The 18,518-nt window shown below is 38.0% G+C and overlaps 2 protein-coding genes across 3 annotated transcripts; one reads left to right on the forward strand and one right to left on the reverse strand.

Moving 5' to 3' along the window:
- The first annotated feature begins 950 nt into the window (after window positions 1-950).
- On the forward strand, window positions 951-5,501 carry atox1 (antioxidant 1 copper chaperone). Of its 2 annotated transcripts, none has more exons than XM_053324185.1 (4): window positions 951-1,081; window positions 2,297-2,372; window positions 3,611-3,778; window positions 4,387-5,501. In XM_053324185.1, exons 1-3 carry the CDS (start codon window positions 1,076-1,078, stop codon window positions 3,733-3,735), a joined length of 207 nt encoding a protein of 68 aa, XP_053180160.1. In that variant the 5' UTR covers window positions 951-1,075; the 3' UTR covers window positions 3,736-3,778; window positions 4,387-5,501. The 2 variants fall into 2 exon arrangements, with proteins under 2 accessions (XP_053180160.1, XP_053180159.1); XM_053324184.1 differs by having other exon boundaries at window positions 3,611-3,758; window positions 4,383-5,499.
- Window positions 5,502-8,611: 3,110 nt separating this feature from the next.
- LOC128362851 (stonustoxin subunit beta-like) lies at window positions 8,612-13,198 on the reverse strand. Its single transcript, XM_053323702.1, has 3 exons — window positions 13,108-13,198; window positions 9,237-10,709; window positions 8,612-9,153 (listed from the first exon to the last, which is right to left on the reverse strand). Exons 1-3 carry the CDS (start codon window positions 13,196-13,198, stop codon window positions 8,612-8,614), a joined length of 2,106 nt encoding a protein of 701 aa, XP_053179677.1.
- Window positions 13,199-18,518: the final 5,320 nt, after the last annotated feature.

The raw sequence follows: 18,518 nt of genomic DNA on the forward strand, positions 1-18,518 counted from the left end.
TAATGTGCTTAAGACTCTATTTATTCATCCTTTATCTGGCTAGTTTTGCTTTGATAGCTACGTGATGAGAAATTAAAGTGAAAAAGGGTCTTAAAATTAGCAGAGAAAAGGGAAGAAAGGGAGGCTGCCATTCAATAATTAGGGAATAGCTGAAGTCAAGTTAGCCATAATACCACTAGACTGAAACCGGATGTTACGCGTCCTTTACAAAATAAATAAATCGGTAAAATGTTTTATTTTATTTTTGTGAGTGTTTAATTAATACACACTACATTAGTTATACATACATTGTTTGTTGTTCTTGATTTTTAAAAAGCTGCAACATTTAAACACTATGTTCAAACAGATATTTAAAAGCGACTGTTCATACCGGAAATAGTCTGATTTTATTATAACAACCAACTTGACTGACTAGTAGCGTGACGATAGCGTGACGCTATAAAACCGGAAGTTAAGCGGCTTAACAAAATAATGTAGCAGTTAAATTCTTTATTTTCATTTTTTATTAGTTTATAATTATCACACACTATATTATATACACGTATATTGTTATTGTTATTTGTATTTTTTTTTTAAACAACTGCAACATTTAAATACCGCATATTCATTCCCAAAATTTAAAAGCGACTTTTAAACCGGAAATAAGCTGCTTTTATTATAGAAGCTAACCTTGCCATTCAATTATTAGGGAGTAGCTTAAGTCAAGTTAGCCATAATATCACTAGACTGAAACCAGAAGTTAAATGTTTTAACAAAATATAGACCCGGTAAACTTTTATGTTTGTGACTTTTTAATTATTACACACTACGTTGTATACACATATATATTTGTTGTTATTGATTAAAAAAACACTATTGATTAAAAAACAGCTGCAACATTTAAATACCCCATATTAATTCACATAAATTTAAAAGAGACTGTTCCAACCGGAAGTACTCTGCCTTGATGATGAAAGCTAACTTGACTGTTAGCAGCTAACCTGGTTGGGACGCAGAAGTTTCAACACTTATAAATCAGTCAGAGAGAAAAAGCACAGTTGGTTTTACAGTCAGGTTAAGCCACATCACTGCAAACATGACCGTGAGTTGTTACGACCTTTATCATTTTATTATTTGTAAAGTTTAAAGCTTTAGCAGGTAATGCTAGTTGAGATAGTAAGTTAGCTTGTGTAGCTATTAAACGAGCTATGAGGTTTAGTGGGTTAATGTTAAAGTTTTAAGGTAAAAGTAAAAGTAAAAGCTAGTTAAAAGATTATGTAATAGCAAAGTGGGCTAATATGACTGCGCAACAGCAGCAATAGTTAGCAGCAATAACTCAGTTTAACCACTTGACTATTAATTATTTTATTATCCATCACATTTTTCACATTATATCAGATTCATACTGATATGTCATTAAACTTCTGTCTGTATATACTGTTATTATATATGTATTATTATATGTACATACATTGTGTAAATACTCACTTCTAACATCTAGTCATGCAGATTAATACCTGAGCAGTATCCACGTGAGGACAGTCAGTAAATAGTAATATGATAGTTAAAGTATATCTGTAGTCTAATAAGTTATTCCATTTATTTTTATATTTGAGTTTCTTTTTAGTTATGGTGTATAATAGAGCCAGACTGTTATATTGATCAGCCAATATTATCTGCAGATATTGGCCTAGTACAGATACGTGCTGATAATTAAATTTAAGAAAGAGTTAGATAGGCAACATTGTTTTGTATATTTGATCTTAATTCAAGTTTAATTTACACGTCCATATGTTTTTGTTGTTGTATGTGTTTTATTATTTATAGTAACTTTCTGTATAATCATACAATTCCCAGTTATGTCAGTGCTGATGCCACTTTATACAACAAAGTTTATCTTAGCATATCTTTATCAAAGGTGTTAGATAACTACATTGCAAAATAATGTGTGTGTGCGCATATATATATGTATCTGGATATAGAAGAAGATTTTCCGTATCAGCATTGGCCCCAAAAATCCAGTATCAATAAGGCCCTAGTGTAATTTAGCTTTGACCTGTATTTGTTTCTTTTACCTACCTAATGTTTTTTGTGTTATGTGAAGTGGCAGCTGTAACACTGTAATCCCCCTTTAGAATTAATAAAGCATCTATATAAAATAAAATAATACAGACTTTGTTGTCCCAATTGAAAATTTGACATAACAGTGTATAAAATCACATCAAGTCACAAGAGTGTCTCATTATACTCCTCCCCAAAAAATACAGAGTCATGTTGGCACAGTGACACAACAGGATATGATTTTCTCTTTTAACAGAAGCACGAGTTTGAGGTGGCGATGACGTGTGAGGGTTGCTCCGGAGCTGTGACCAGAGTCCTCAACAAGCTGGGAGGTGAGACTGACGGGTCAAAGAGAATTTGAAGAATGTGATCCTTATTTAAGTGATTAGTGTCCTCTGTGCAATAGACCACACATCAAACTACAAGCAGCGTGCAGGACAGCGAAATTTAAACCAAGAGTAATTTGCATCCATCAGTGTTTTCTGTGCAGGGTCAGAGGAGACGAGGTAGGTCACAGTTAGTGGGAGGCAGAGTACGCCCACATGACATACAAGGATTACATAAACATATCAGCTTCCAGGTTTTGTCTGGAGGCTGATATACTACTGAATACCAACCAGCCATGCCAGATTTGTGTTTATATTTGTCGACATAATATCTGATACATAACATCTCTCTGTAACACCTCTGAAATCATACTACACATTTTATTATTTGCATCAACTGCACAAAACATTAAAAAAATGATGCATTTTATTTCCATTTTTGTATATTCAGGGTCTATTAGTCAAAGTCCACCTAGCACAAATACGTATAGGTTGTTTTTATAGCCCTCAAATGTAAAAATGGGTCACACTGAACAGTATGTAAGGGTTAAATGCCACTATTATGAAGCTGATACATTTCATTACACTCTCTAACCTTTTCTACCTGATGTATCCCAACATCAGTGTGTGCCATTTCGTGACTCCCATGGCTGTAGATAAGCAACACTGTGTCTTCCCACAAAGAAAACACACACACCCACACACACACACACACACACACACACACACACACACACACACACACACACACACAGACAAATGAAAATAGAGTTTCAAAGTGTTCCCAGGCTGATTGCATCACACACCCAACCCATGACTTCTTGGTTACGAGTGTCGAGTCAGCCACCCAGTCACCTGATGGCAGTGGCATGTTTTTTTTTTTGTTTTATTTGGCTCCGTCATTAAGATGTTGAGTGCTTTGGTGCCACTTCTGCTTTTCTAGTTTTTAAAAAAACAGTCTGGCACGTGGTGTGTTTTCACTGAGAGACTTGCTCTGATGAAACACACTCTGCTCTTAAGAGAAACATCTTCCTTTAGATCATATTACACCATCAGTTCATCTGCGTGTGTGAATTTAAACAATTATTTAGTGATGAACGTTTTATGTTGTTTTATGTTGTTTGAGCAATGCAGCCAGAAATAACAGCCCTTAAAATGTATTAAGTTACGCAAGGCGCTATCCTGTCTTGTCTTTCCTTGATTTGAAAACAATGTGCCTCTTTGTGTGTCTTTCCGTGTCTCAGATGTGAAGTTTGAGATCGACCTGCCTAAGAAACTGGTTTGGATCGAGTCAGACAAAGACTTGGATGTCCTCATGGAGACGCTGAAGAAATGCGGCAAGGAGGTCAAGTACAACGGCACCAAGTGAAGGAGTCTGCTCGTGTAGAACAGGTGACATGATAGTGACAAAAGTCTTAAAGTCCAATTTATTTATTTTTCATAGTTTTATGTTTATTACACCATAAGCTTATTGTAAATCTGTGGTTATATTTTAATGATGGGAGACGGAGAGCATTATTCCTTATTTTTATATGGTAAATGGACTGTACCTTTCTAGTCTTTACGACCACTCAAAGCACTTTACATTACAACTCATTCACCCATTCACACACATTCATACACTGATGGCAGGAGCTACCACGCAGGGTGCCAACCTGCTCATCATCCCTACACCATTCATTCTCATTCATATATTCATACACCGTTGGCACAGCAACAGGAGCAATTTGGGGTTAAGTGTCTTGCCCAAGGACACATCGATATGTGGACTGGAGGACGACCGCTCTACCTCCTGAGCCCATATTTTAGAAACAATGATGCTTGATTCAGAGAAGTAGGATGAAGATGCATTGAAACAAAAAAATCTGAAAATAACAATGAAACAAGCAAAAAAAAGCCCTTTATCCATCTCTCTCTGCTGCAGTAAATGTCATATAAATATATAAATTAAAATAGAGCTTAATAGACTTGCAACTAATAACTATTTTCATTTATGTTATTTCTTCCTTTCTTTAGGAAGTAATTGCTGCTGACGCAAACTGAAGATTTATACTGGATTCAAAGTTCTTTACCCATCAGGGAGAGTCTGACGGACCCTGAGTGACCCCCTCCACCCCTCCACCCCCCCACCATCCTGTCACATGTCTACTTAAATGCTCAAGCGCACAACAAACCCCCTCCCCTTCTCCCCTTCTCCCCTTCTCCCCTTCTCCTTGGATGCAGATCTTCTATCAGTGTTGGGATTCATGAAGCCAGGAAACGCAGAGAGTGAAGAATAACAACACACCCAAAGATTATCATGTTGGCACTTCCTTGTCTTAATTATGTGCAACACTGTTTGTGACATCCTCTAATTTGTTTGTTTTTGCTCCATGTGAAACAGCCAGAGGTGATTAAGTTAGAACTGTGTTGTCATCACTGTCTAATTATCCTCCAGCATGCCTCCATTTAGCAGGAGGACTTGTTGAATAGCAGGAGGTTGTTTTTTTTTCTTTTATTATGAAAGTCACACAGTCTTGTTGCATCTTGTCATTTTATCTCCAGAAGTTTGATTTTGATTTTTTGCACTTGTGTGTTTATTCATCTCATCATTAACAGAGGAAGGGGGGGCGGTGGTGAGGCAGGGCTTTACATTTAAATGCCAGCTGCAAAATCAAAAAAGAGCATCAGAGTTTTTTCACTATAAAACTGCAAAGAATGGCACACAAGCTGTTTTAAAAGTACATTCCCTGAATCCTAAAACATGCATCAGTATTATTACATTATATTTGGATTTGACATCATTAAAATTCATCCCTACAGGCTCCATGTATTTATGTATTTATGTAGATCTGCACCGAGGGGGGGGGTACTTTCTGCTGGACTTCTTTCCCTTTTTTCACCCATTACAGTTTACACTACGATAATCAACTAACCTCACCAAATCAGATAAATCACATTGATAGAGATGAACTAACAGTTTTATTTTTAGTAAAGCCCTTGTTGTAATTCACTTTGGCTTTTTTTTTTTTTTTTTTTGTACTTTGGGGAAAAGACAGACACTTTCTCCTTTCTGTCATGAAATGCTGTGTATGAGCAGGGGAAATAAAAATCAGTTCTGTCTCTATGTTGTAGTTCATTGTTTGTTTTATTGTTTTATTTAGATGCTATGTTACACCCACAGAACCACGAGGATCACATAAATATACATATATCCGTCCATCCTCTTCCGCTTATCCGGGGTCGGGTCGCAGGGGCAGCAGCCTAAGCAGGGAAGCCCAGACTTCCCTCTCCCCAACCACTTCGTCCAGCTCTTCCCGGGGGATCCCGAGGTCTTCCCAGGCCAGCCGAGAGACATAGTCTCTCCAGTGTGTCCTGGGTCTTCCCCGGGGTCTCCTACTATACATATACTCCTATACATACATCTACAATGGCATATTAGGGCCATAGATGTAAAAAAACCCAGAAACATATTGACCTGGAGAAGGGGTGTAATATCCGGAGAAAAAAACAGAATTTTTGAGATTAAACTTGTAAATTTGCAAGAAAAAACTCAAAAAAAGTGTTTTATATTTAGTACTTTGCATCACTGGAGAGATGCTGCTTGTCGTGCATTATGCCTGCTGTGGAAGAACTGTTAAGCAATAAGGAGATGCTCTACAACGGCATATTAGAGCCATAGATTGTAAAAAAAAAAACCACTGACCTAGAGGAGGAGCTTAATATTTGGAGAGAAAAAACTTATAAAAAGGTGTCGAGCATTTAGCTGAGTCAATGTCTTAATAACCCTTTGTTAATTTGGGGGCTTTTAGATCTATTGCCCCCTGGCTGATCATAGTTTAGAGTGTTTTTCCATGATGGTGCACACAGTGACAATTTCATAATCAGGAATGTCAACAACCACTGAATCTGAGCCGTCACAGATCACATTAAACTTGATGAGAGAATGCATTAAAAATCGGACATGCTGATCTCTCCATTGAGGCCGTTTCAGTAAAGCTGTTTCCTCCCAGATGTTCAGACACATGTGGGTCCAGATAAGAGTATATAGCTTGTTGTAACATTAATAAATCTGTTACTTGCAGGTAGCTACAGGTATTACTGAATCTAACAGCTGATGATGTGCTTGAGTTGATTAATTCAGTCTGGAGGTTGTTGTGGAAACTACATCTAAACCGTGTCCTTGATGACTTATTGAAAAGGAGTCTCTTTTAAGCAAACTCATGTTGGGATTTTTTGGATTATTTAACACCTATTTCCTGAAATATCTGATCCATATGAGGCATGACACAGAACTGAAACACCTGTCTGTCTCACTGAGGCCTCAATGTGGAAACGCACCCTAATCTAATCAGATAAAGTTCATTCATTTGCATTTTATTGTTGAATCTAACAGCTGATGATGTGCCTGAAATTATGATTTTTTTTTTTCTGCTGACAGAAATCACACAGGTGGCAACAGTCTGGACCATGTGCTTCAGAGTCACATGACAATTTGGTTTTATGATGATCATCGTTAAGGGAAACTAGTGAATATTTAAACACCTCTGACTGTGCTGAGTGGGAGAAGCATGCAGAAAAAAAACTAGATACAGCAGAAAGAAGAGATGAGCTGCATTTTTTTAAACATTCAAAAGCTCTCAAGGAAGTGTGCATATCTTGATCACAGAGCGCCTCCCAGTGGTGGAAGTGTGGAGTCATTATGCAACATAATTACATTTAGCAGGCAGTCAGTGTGGCCTGAACCTTTTGGTTAACAGAGACTCTCAAACCAACCAGCTGGATATAAAATGGTAAAGAGATTAGCATTGCAACAGTGAGTTTACAGTATAATAGCATATCTGATTTAATGGTAGTATTATATTGGAACTGTGTGCAAAATGTTTGTGCTCTCACTGCTCCTATTTAAAATACACTCAGGACAAGATTATTAGATTATTTACCCCAAACTGGATTTTCCCAACAAACTGCAAATAATCAAACTGCACACAGTGGTCAACTCAGGACTTCACTTTATTGGTGTTTTACAGATGTCCAACAGGTGTTACAGAAATGTTACAAGATTACAATCCAGCAGATCTTCAGCTCTATAAACATCAGCAACATTTTCAAAATAAAACACCATGTTAAAGACAATGTTGTGACTGCAGCATCAGACGCTTCCTGAGTGGTTCATTATACTTGTGTTAGAAAGATTAAAACATAAAACTGTAATCATCACTTTGTCAATCATTGTTAATATTTTAGTAATATAGATCCTTTAAATGCATTATCTCTTTTTTTTTGTGCTTTTTTCTTTTTTTTTTGTGCATGAAAAACAAAACAGGAACAACCAAACGTTAAAAAAACAAAAGATAAAACTTTGTAACTCGTCATCATTATATTGAGTTGAGTTACTTAATGCTCAAACATGTTTGAAAGTAAAGGAAAAAAAACCATCTCCCTCCTCTTTTCTTCCTCTTCCCCAACTTCACATGTATAAATGAAACCTCAATATAAATATAAATGAACACGTCTAATGTTACTACTACTCAATATTTCATCTTAATCATTATTAGATAGATAGATAGATAGATAGATCAATGTGTAATGTAGCAAATATTCATTTCCTACTGATAAAAGTAAAAGAAATTTAAATCACATATATCATGTTTTCCTAAAACATAATCAGATTATATAGTATTTCCTGTAGATGCTGTTGTGGTGACATAATGTTATTTATCATGTAGCTTACTACACTCACAAAATCAACTTGGAAATAAAAAATATTCGGATGACTTCAAAATCAACAAAAAGATTTAAATGCAATTATTCAAGTCTAAACTATTGCTAATGTAAAGTTTTAATAAAGGTAAAAGCAAATATAAAAAATTGTGTTACCTAACCCAACTGTGGACTTTGCCACAGATGAAACTTTATCCTTGGTGAGTGAGTGATGGTACAGAGTCTCGATATCATGAAATTTAACAAAACACAAGAGTAATTTCTAAATTTAAGGAGAGACACTTGAGTTTCTGCTGGGTGGTCTTTTCCAGTAACGAAGCATATGTTATAAAGTGGTTATATGTTCAAATATTAAATCTTAAAAGTAACCAGTGACTATAGATAAGAAAAAGTATAATATCTCCCTCTGACATGTAGTGGAGCAGAAGTTTAACGATAATATGAGAAAATATAGTGCTTGAGTAAATATATTAGTTACACTCCACCATGGTTGGTGAGTCTAAAGACAGATCAAGACTCACTTCATCACTTTGTCACTGTTCTTACTTTACAGGGGCAAAGGACAGAGAGCCGGTATTGCTGTAAATGTAGCAGCCTGGGTAAACAGGCCGTGTGAACTGAGCATTGAAGGTGAAGATGTGACTCAGTTTGTTGGAGGAGACATTGTAAAAGGACAGAGTGCCAGCACGCCAGTCCAGATACACTCCAACACGTTTGAGGCCAGTTGAGGGCAAAGAGGGATACTGCCAATCGTAATTGTACCCTGTAAAGAGCTCTGTGCTTTTGACACAAAAAACCCATGATTGAGCATTATATCCAAGATAACTTCCTTTATTCAATTTCCTTGGAATGTGTTTGTATGCGACACCTATAGCTTTATCTTCATTATAACCATCACTCCACTCAACCTCCCAGTAATGGCGCCCAGTCAGCCCCTGTTTGCACAACACCTGATAGCAATAATCAAACCTCGCTGGGTGATCAGGATATTGCTGCCACTCTCCTCGTGTCACCTTCTTGTTGTCATCAGAAAGAAGAAGGTAGTTGTAAGCTGTTTTTGGGTTGAGGGAGAGATCACAGGCATCTGATGGAGAGAGCAGAACACAATCTGTTAGTTAATGTTATAATAGTTATATATTTCTATTATGAATCCTTATGAATACTTACACCACATTAAAGCAGTTTTGTCAGTGATCGACTCCACGTGGGGGACGGCAGGCCTTGAAAAATCATCAGTGACCCGAATGCCCTGATTGTAATGGTAGATGGTCGCTCCTTTGTATTTCTCATTTGCTGTGGCTGTTGCAAGAAAACGGACAGTGCTGCTGTTCTTGAGAGGTTTGGCAAGATCATGGAAATCACTGGCTTTTTCTCTCATGTTGGTAAACACTTCATTTGAGAAGTACCAGTGGTTTGCATCAGTACTTCTTATTTCATGTGTATGCAAGTAGTTCTTCATGGCATCAAAGCAGGGGTCAGCACTTTCCAGAGAGGTGAAGACAAAGCACAGAGCATCTTCTACACCTCGAGCAAGAACTTCTTCATCTAACTCTGACTGATTTGGGACAATCTTTGTGTTTGTTCCCTCCAACATGTCTACACAGGACCTAATGACATTGATCTCTCTCTCTTTGTGTTTCATCCAGTGGTTAAGTTTTTCCTCACTGAATGGTGAATTGACCCTGTCATGCAAGAGTTTCGTCAGTGAGCTTGTATCTGCTTTGCCTTCACGGATGGAGATGACTGTCTTTGCCATGGTCTGTTGGAGTTCAGAGGTGTAATTATTACACTGTCTTTGGAAACTTCTCAGACTTTTGCGAATCTGTGGAAAGTTATCTGACACGCTGTCAGCCAGAGATTCGTTGCATCTGATTTCTATCTCCCTAAATTGTTCTTGAGCATCTTGAGCTGTCTTCAATATTTCATATTTTGCAATATCTTCATTTGACACAGCAGTGTTGAAACCAAATGTCGTCAACGGCATCAGCCAGACCTCCAGTGGAACACCGTTCTCTTTCTTTTCTCCCAGTAGCTTTGGAAGCTCTACATAGGTCTTCACTGCATCTGCAAATGTTGCAGGGTTGCTTTCAAGGAGGAGATCCCCGAAGAATTTGCAGGAGAATGTGTTTGTCAGGGCTTTTTCTTCTTCAGTCAGCTTGAGGTCAATACTCCCCTCAATATCTAATGATGGAATCTTCTTTATCACAGCTTCCATGCTGCCCTCGATGTCCTGAACGCTGCTAGCATCTAACTTCTTACTGTCAAACACAAAGATAGCATTTGCTCCATAAGTGATGCCAGTGACCACATGTGTTGCTGAGCTCTTCTCAAGAACATCTTTCTGTTGCTCATTCAGGTTTTTAAGTTCAGTCATGGACAACTGCTTGAAGTTGGTTTTAGCTTTGTACTTAAAAGCCACTCTACTCTGATTCTTGAATTTCTTCTGATCATTCAGGTACTTGGCAGATCCTCCAACTTCAATCAGTCCACTCAGGAAACTTGCCTTCAGAGATGCGTTAACATCCAGCAGAGAGGACTTGGATTCAATGGTGTCAGATTTTGTAAAGTCAACGTAAGTGCTGGGCTGTGGTTTCTCAGCTGTGTTCTCTTGTAAAGTGTTGATATCCCACAATGTGAAACCTGTAGAAAATAATAAGTATCACCAATCTATTAAAATGAGTAAAAACCAAAGCTTCAAGATGAACATTAGTTAGAGCTTTAGTGAACAGTAGCACACACAGCTAATCTTCCTACTCAGAAAATAACTTCCAGACTCTGAGTTACCAAGTTCTGACAGTATATCACCACTGTAATCACAGCTGTAGCTATCTGTTGGTTGTGCTGTGCCTGAAGCTGTGCCTGTGGATATGATTACTGCTATCAACTAGGGGTGTGACCATAGACTGTATAAAAGAAATGGACGTCACCCATTGGTTTGTGGACTGCTGCTCGGAAGCCAATAGTTTCAAATCTAGGCAGCGCCATCTTGAAAATTTCAGGTGCATGCTGGGAAAAATAAAAACACAGATTCTACTTATATGGGCATGGGGCGGGGCCATGGGCGGAGCGGCGAGGTTGCTATGGTTGCGAGGGCTGGATCTCGAGGACATTGGTCAATCAACCTGTCAATCAGGACGTAGCCACGCCCTAATGCATACCCTGCTTTATCGTCACATATAAAATCAGGGAGGCCAAAATGTCCCAAATGAACATCATACTGCATTGAAGAAGGCTTTAAACTAGCGATTGAGACCATAAACACATTTTGAAAACGTTTACTGAGGTTAGAAATCAAGTGAGAAGTTGGTGAATTCTCCATTGACTTGTATAGAGACGGTCGCCCCCTGGTGGCCTTTTGATAGAATGCAGTTCTAAATTACTTCTGCGTTGGCCTCATTTCAGAGGACCGGAACTCCCCGCCTGGGTGTGACGATACACTCGGCTCATGAAACAAGACGAGACACGATTTTAACTGTATTTTTAAGAAAACCAGTGAGGAAACATGACTGTTCTTTTATTTGAAATTCACAAAATGGAAATTGAATTGACATGTTTTAACTAATCATCTTGTAATGAATCACTTTCTACTTTCTAAATATATAATTATCATGCAGTATGCAGCACTGTAAAAGGTTTCCATATAGATATTTTATAGATGGATCATTTTGGTATTTATGGAAATAACAACCATAAATACAAAGATTAGATACAATCACAAATACTAAAAAGTAAATTATAAAGAGTAGAAACAATTCTAATATATAAATATAAATTAAATAAAGAATCCAATTGTCAAAAATTATAACATATTGCTAATCATGGTTCACCCTCTTCATTAAATTTCTGTTTGATTGAGAAAGTAATTTCAATGTTTTGAAGGGGGCTTTGGAAATTTGAAATGTCTTACCTTTTCATATTTTAAGACAAAAAGAAACCGTGTAATTTGCCAAGCACCCACAAAGCATGAAATGCATCCTTAATAACCAAATAGAATCTTGATGATCCTTTGCATTTGCATGTATTTAAAATAAGGTATTATGTATTATGGTATTACTGTAAAGGTAATATGCATACAACTGGTGCAAAATGGGCCCCTCTCTCAGTAAATGAGCCTTGTTGCAAAAATACTCTTGTGGAATCTCTCCCCAAAATAAATAATTGAATAAATACATAAATGCTCATGTAGTCAACAATTTTAGATCAATCTCTTAATTCCCACTTCTGTCAATGAAACCAGAAAAGATCATGTGCAAACTCCACACATGAATCAACATGATATTATGTTCCAATAAAACAGCACTGAGACTTCTCTACTTAAGGTGACCAATGATCTAAGGGTCCGCCCCTAAAGTAACTTCACATCATCTATTGCCCCTATGGATAATTTTTCTTGTTTCTGGTCATTTTCTTTGATTTTTGCTGAATTATTGGACCTTTTGAACATTTATTGAAATTAAATTATTATTATTTTGAAGTTTTTCTCCCTTTGTGTATTTTGATAGTTTTACTTCCTGTGTTTTCCCCTGCCCTAGTTGATTGCCTCATGTGTTTCACCTGTCTTGTTTCCCTCACCTGTGTCCTGTTAGTTATTACCCCATCATGTCTATATAGGTTTTGGTTTTCTGTTCAGTCTTTGTCCGAGTCTCTGTGTCTGTGTTTTAAGTTCTTGGTTCTTGGTTCTTGGTTCTGGCCAATAAACTGCCCTTTTGTTTTGTGACTGTCTGCTTTTTTGGGTCCATCTGCTACTCATCTGAAATGTGAGCCCGACTATACATTGCTTTTTGAAAGATGTCAAAAGACAAAAAGGTTGGAAACAACTAACAACTAACTAAAACTGTCAAATAAATGTGGTGGAGTAGAAAGTAAAATAGCCGGGAGTGGGAGCATAAAGTAGCATTGAATTGAAATGCTCAATTAATCACGAGTATCTCAAAACTATACACTTTCTTACATTCCACCACTGCTTGTAACAAAAAGTATGCACTTTGTGCAAGTTATATACAGCTTTCAGTGTAATGTAATATGAGTCATGTCTTACCTGGGATCAGTGCATCACTGCGAGCATCATAGAGCATCCCTAAGGTGAAAGGTCGACCCAGGGCGGCAATCTTTAGCTGACCAGAAGTCATGTTGTCAACCTGAGGGAAAACATAAAAATAATGGCATTTTTCATTCTATATTTGATCAAACTGTCCCAGTCAATGTTACAACTTTCTCTCCCTGTCTCTCCACCAGCTTGTCCTTACCTGGAAAAGGTGTGTAGTTCAGATAAGTTCAGTGTGGCTTGGAACCGGAGCTTCCTGTGTGATCTGTTTGATCTGGTTTCACATGGTGACTTATATTCTAGTAGACGATCCAGCCCTCTCCCAACTCCTCCCCTGACACACCTCCAGCACAACGTAAATTCAAATTGATTGAAATAGAAAATAACATGAGAACGTCATACACCTGAATCTGATATTATGCTTATTAAGCTTAATGTGCTTATATCTGTTTTGTCATGGTAGCGTCTCTTCTGACACACACTGAATAAACTCACTATACTTCAGTTCTGATGACGAAAAAGGTGCAAATCCAAACCATGTACCAATCCTATTAGTAATTTGCTCACATCCTGCTGGTGGACACTCAAAAATAAATGTGGGTCCTTTGTGCATTATGAGCGCATTCATAGTGAATTATTGTCTCATCAGGTTTGTCTGAATATGATCTGTGATGCCTCAGACTCATTTATTGTTGTTGTTGACAGACAAGTGAGCTCTGACATCCTCGTTGAACAGACCCAACATGGTCAGGATCAGCTCTTAACTTTGGGACTTGGCTCAACAGACAATCTAAGTCAGCCTCAGATGGTCTTTATGTGCTTCAGTTTCTATGCTGTCATTTCCCCAAAATGATCATCATTTCATCCAATTTAACCTCCTTATTTCATCTGGAATTTCGTTGTTCAATTCACTTTTAAAACAAATCTTACAAGGGTTGCTTTTTAAAAAAAATAAACCATAAACTTGATCAGGTAGATAATCCTCCTTGGAAATGTCATAACAAGTTGTTAAGGTTTTCTTATCTGGACACATGAATGATGCCTCAGTTTAAAGATGTGCATGTTCATCTTTATTTGCATTGTCTTATCAGGTTTGTCTGAATATGATCTGTGATGCCTCAGACTCATTTATGGTTGTTGCTGACAGACAAGTGAGCTCTGACATCCTCGTTGAACAGACCCAACATGGTCACGATCAGCTCTTAACTTTGGGACTTGGCTCAACAGACTAACCCTAACCCTAACCCAGCCTCAGATGGTCTTTATGTGCTTCGAGTCAAATATTAGTTCAAGCATGCAGCATATCAGCATAATGCACCAAAAGTTTCATGATAATAACTACTAAATCTTAACATGCAACATTTAGCATAATATATGATTTACAATATGCTCTTTAGCATTTTTAAAAGCCATACCTATTGCTCCTTGCTCCAAATCACTGAAAGCAATAAAACCTTTGGTAACACTTTCTATGAAGACCACATCTATAGTGCATTATGAGCACATTCATAGTGAATTATAATAATCAATCATAATACATTATGACTACACTCATAAACACACATGATGCGTTATGATGCACTATATCAACAGTTATGAATAACTATAAATCTAGCTTATAATGACTTACAAATCTTATCTCTCACTTATGAGTGCTCTTGACTGGTTATAAACTACAGGCTGACTGATGGGGCTTATAATGCATTATGACTACACTCATAAACACACATAATGTATGAGAGCAGGATAAAAAACAACAATGAGGGGAAAGAGAGGGTACACACAATTAAATATTTAAGCTCCCAAATATTTATGTGTATATTAATAATTATACTGCTGGTGGACATTAAAACATAAACGTGGGCTTTTGGGCCTTTGTGGTATTAGAAGTAAAATAAACCTGATTTTATTCTTCATATTTGTGTTTTTTCCATTTTAATGTGGAATATATATATTAATATGTAAATGTGTATGTGTGAAATGTGTAAATTGTAAATGTTATGATGTTAGCGTCATAACTTTAAAATACTAAATAGCACATTATAAATCATATAATCTGCTAAATGCTGCATATTCAGATTTAGTGGTTGTTATAATATGCAACTCTTGGCACATTATTTTGTTCAAACTAATATTTGACTCAAAAGAAAAAATAAAGACCATCTGAAGCTGTGTGCATGTCTGTTGAGCCAAATCCCAAAGTTAAGAGCTGATCCTGACCATGTTGGGTCTGTTCAACGAGGATGTCAGAGCTCACTTGTCTGTCAACAACAACCATAAATGAGTCTGAGGCATCACAGATCCTATTCAGACAAACCTGATAAGACAATGCAAATAAAGATGAACATGCACATCTTTAAACTGAGGCATCATTCATGAGTCCAGATAAGAAAACCTAAACAACTTGTTATGACATTTCAAAGGAGGATTATCTACCTGATCAAGTTTATGGTTTATTTTTTAAAAAGCAACCCTTGTAAGATCTGTTTTAAAAGTGAATTGAACAAGGAAATGCCAAGCTATTGAACAAGTTAAATTATTATTATACATATACTGTAATCCAACCTCTTCAAATAAAGCAAATATGTATATACAAATAATGAGAAGAAGAAGAATAAAGAAAAAAGACCAGAAAAACTATCCCTGCTAAATGTAATTATGTTGCATAATGACTTGATGCTTTGACCACTGGGAGGCGCTCTGTGATCAAGATATGCACACTTTCTTGAGAGCTTTTGAATGTTTAAAAAAATGCAGCTCATCTCCTCTTTCTGCTGTATCTAGTTTTTTTCTGCATGCTTCTCCCACTCAGCACAGTCAGAGGTGTTTAAATGTTCACTAGTTTTTCTTATTGATGATCATCATAAAGCCAAATCATCATGTGACTCTGAAGCACATGGTCCAGACTGATGCTACCTGTGTTTGCTTAACCCTCCTGTTGTCCTAGAAGGAAGGAAGGGAGGGAGGAAGAAGGAAGGAAAGGAGGAAGAAGGAAGGAAAGGAGGAGGGAATTAAGGAATGAAGGAAGGAAGGAAAGGAGGGAGGGAATGAAGGAATGAAGGAAGGGAGGAAGAAGGAAGGAAGAAGGGAGAAGGAAGGAAAGAAAGGGGGAAGGAAGGAAGAAGGAAGGAAGGAAAGGAGGAAGCAAAGTAGGAAGAAGAAATGAAAGAAGGAAGGAGGGAGGGAAGGAAAGAAGGAGTGAGGGGGAAGGAAGGACAGAAGGGAGGAAGAAACAAGGACAATATGAGGGTTAAGAACCTCCAGGCTAAAATCATCATTTCAGGCACATCATCAGCTGTTAGATTCAACAATAAAATGCAAATGAATGAACTTTATCTGATTAGATTAGGGTGCGTTTCCACATTGAGGCCTCAGTGAGACAGACAGGTGTTTCAGTTCTGTGTCATGCCTCATATGGATCAGATATTTCAAGAAATGGGTGTTAAATAAATAATCATGTCTATGTAAATCTCACAATCACAAACTTCAAGATAAAACTTTATTGATCCTTCATGGAGGAAATTATATTTTACAGCAGTACAAACAAGACCTCAGAGGTAGGTAAGCACTGGATACAGATATGCTCTTTTACAAAGTTAGAGTGCTCTCTAATGCTCTTTTATAAAGTTATATACACATGATACTTAATGTTATATATTGCCTGATATTCTCGAGCAATGTGACACAGTATATACGCATGAAATATACTGAATATAACAGATAATGTAGTATAATGTGAATTCAAAGCTGCAACATAGAACATTTTTTGACATTAACCCTCCTGTTGTCCTCGAGTCAAGGAAGGAAGGGAGGAAGAAGGAAGGAAAGGAGGGAGGAATGAAGGAAAGGAAGGAAGGAAGGAAGGAAAGGAGGAAGGAAAGGAGGGATGAAGGAAGGAAGGAAGGAAGGAAGGAAGGAAAGGAGGGAGGAATGAAGGAAAGGAGGGGCGAAGGAAGAAAGGAAGGAAGGGAAGGAGGAAGGAAAGGAGGGATGAAGGAAGGAAAGGAGGGAGGAATGAAGGAAAGGAGAAAGGAAGGGAGGAAGAAGGAAGGAAAGGAGGGATGAAGGAAGGAAGGAAGGAAGGGAAGGAAGAAGGAAAGGAGTAAGGAAGGAAGGGAGGAAGAAGGAGGGAAGGAAGAGAAGGATGAAGGAAGGAAGGAAGGAAGGGAAGGACGAAGGAAAGGAGGGAGGAAGGAAGGGAGGAAGAAGGAGGGAAGGAAGAGAAGGAAGAAGGAAGGGAGGAAGAAAGAAGGAAAGGAGGGAGGAATGATGGAAAGGGAGGAAGAAGGAAGGGAAGGAGGAAGGAAAGGAGGGATGAAGGAAGGAAGAAAGAAGGAAAGGAGGGGGTGAGGAAGGCAGGGAGCAAGGAAAGAAAGAAGGACAGAGGAAAGATGTAAGGGAGGAAGGAAAGAAAGAGAAGGAAGGAGGAAGGAAGGAAGGAAGCAAGGAAGGGAGGAAAGAAGGAACAATCAAAACAGATGGGGTCAATTAGACCCGGGAGGACGACAGGAAGGTTAGACACTTCATAAAACATCAGTCTGTGTGTTCATCAGGCTGCTATCACAGATATATCCATAGCCGGTTCGATCCGTGAATTATCGCCGTGGACGACGCCCAGCAGGACGGTCACCAGTAAGGCGTAGAGGAGGGTGGCACAGCAGATGTAGAAGGTCCAGCCGAGGTGCTTCAGCAGCTCAGGATCCTGCTGATCGATGGACACCAAGAAGGCGACCAGGGCACCGGCACAGAGAAAGACTGCAGAGGAGGAGAGGATGAAGATTACATTAAATATTCTCATTATGTGCTGTAACTATATAGGAAAGATAATTGGTGCTCAGTACTCAGTGCTTGTTAGGGAATATTCCATCATTAATATGCACTGGGTCAAACTAGGCTTTGTGGTCATCGCAAGGCCTCACCAAATGATAGGGTTAGACACTGTCTCCCTTTGAGATAGTGGTAAGCAGTGAGTCTGCTCCTTTTGGGGAAAACAGGAGGCATTCTGATAGTGTTGCTATAGCAGCCATGGTCAGATATGTGTTTGACTGTTTTCCCTGAATGGGGAGAGGCAACTGGAGTCAGAGGTTTGATATAGTGTTGGATGGAGGACAAAGGTCCTGAGTGAGGTCTAAGCAATGTTTTGTCTATAGACTAAATTCTGTATATTGTAGATGTGTTGGATCTGCCCATATTTGGGCATGGCTCAACCATGGGCATTATCTGTGTACTGATCATTCGTTCGCTTCTCCTTGATCAAGTAAATAAACCTTTTCAATACAAGACATCCTGGACTCCTTTCTACTCTCTCCATTGATATATGGGCTGCATAATTAAAATCACAATCAGTGCTCAGTTTCTTGGCTTTCAGGTTGAAAAAAGCTTCATCATATCCTTTTAGGTTAAGA

This window comes from Scomber japonicus, chromosome 8 (genome assembly GCF_027409825.1).
Source record: "Scomber japonicus isolate fScoJap1 chromosome 8, fScoJap1.pri, whole genome shotgun sequence".
In the NCBI taxonomy this organism is placed as follows: domain Eukaryota; kingdom Metazoa; phylum Chordata; class Actinopteri; order Scombriformes; family Scombridae; genus Scomber; species Scomber japonicus.

Bases quoted from the DNA above. Each gene is read 5' to 3' on its own strand.
- atox1 (XM_053324185.1), top strand. The intron at 2,373-3,610 runs GTGAGACTGACG...TCCGTGTCTCAG, and splicing joins AGTCCTCAACAAGCTGGGAG to ATGTGAAGTTTGAGATCGAC.
- LOC128362851 (XM_053323702.1), bottom strand. From the start codon at position 13,198: ATGACTTCTGGTCAGCTAAAGATTGCCGCCCTGGGTCGACCTTTCACC. The intron at 10,710-13,107 runs GTAAGACATGAC...TATTTTCTACAG, and splicing joins CAGTGATGCACTGATCCCAG to GTTTCACATTGTGGGATATC. The intron at 9,154-9,236 runs GTAAGTATTCAT...TCTCTCCATCAG, and splicing joins CAAAACTGCTTTAATGTGGT to ATGCCTGTGATCTCTCCCTC.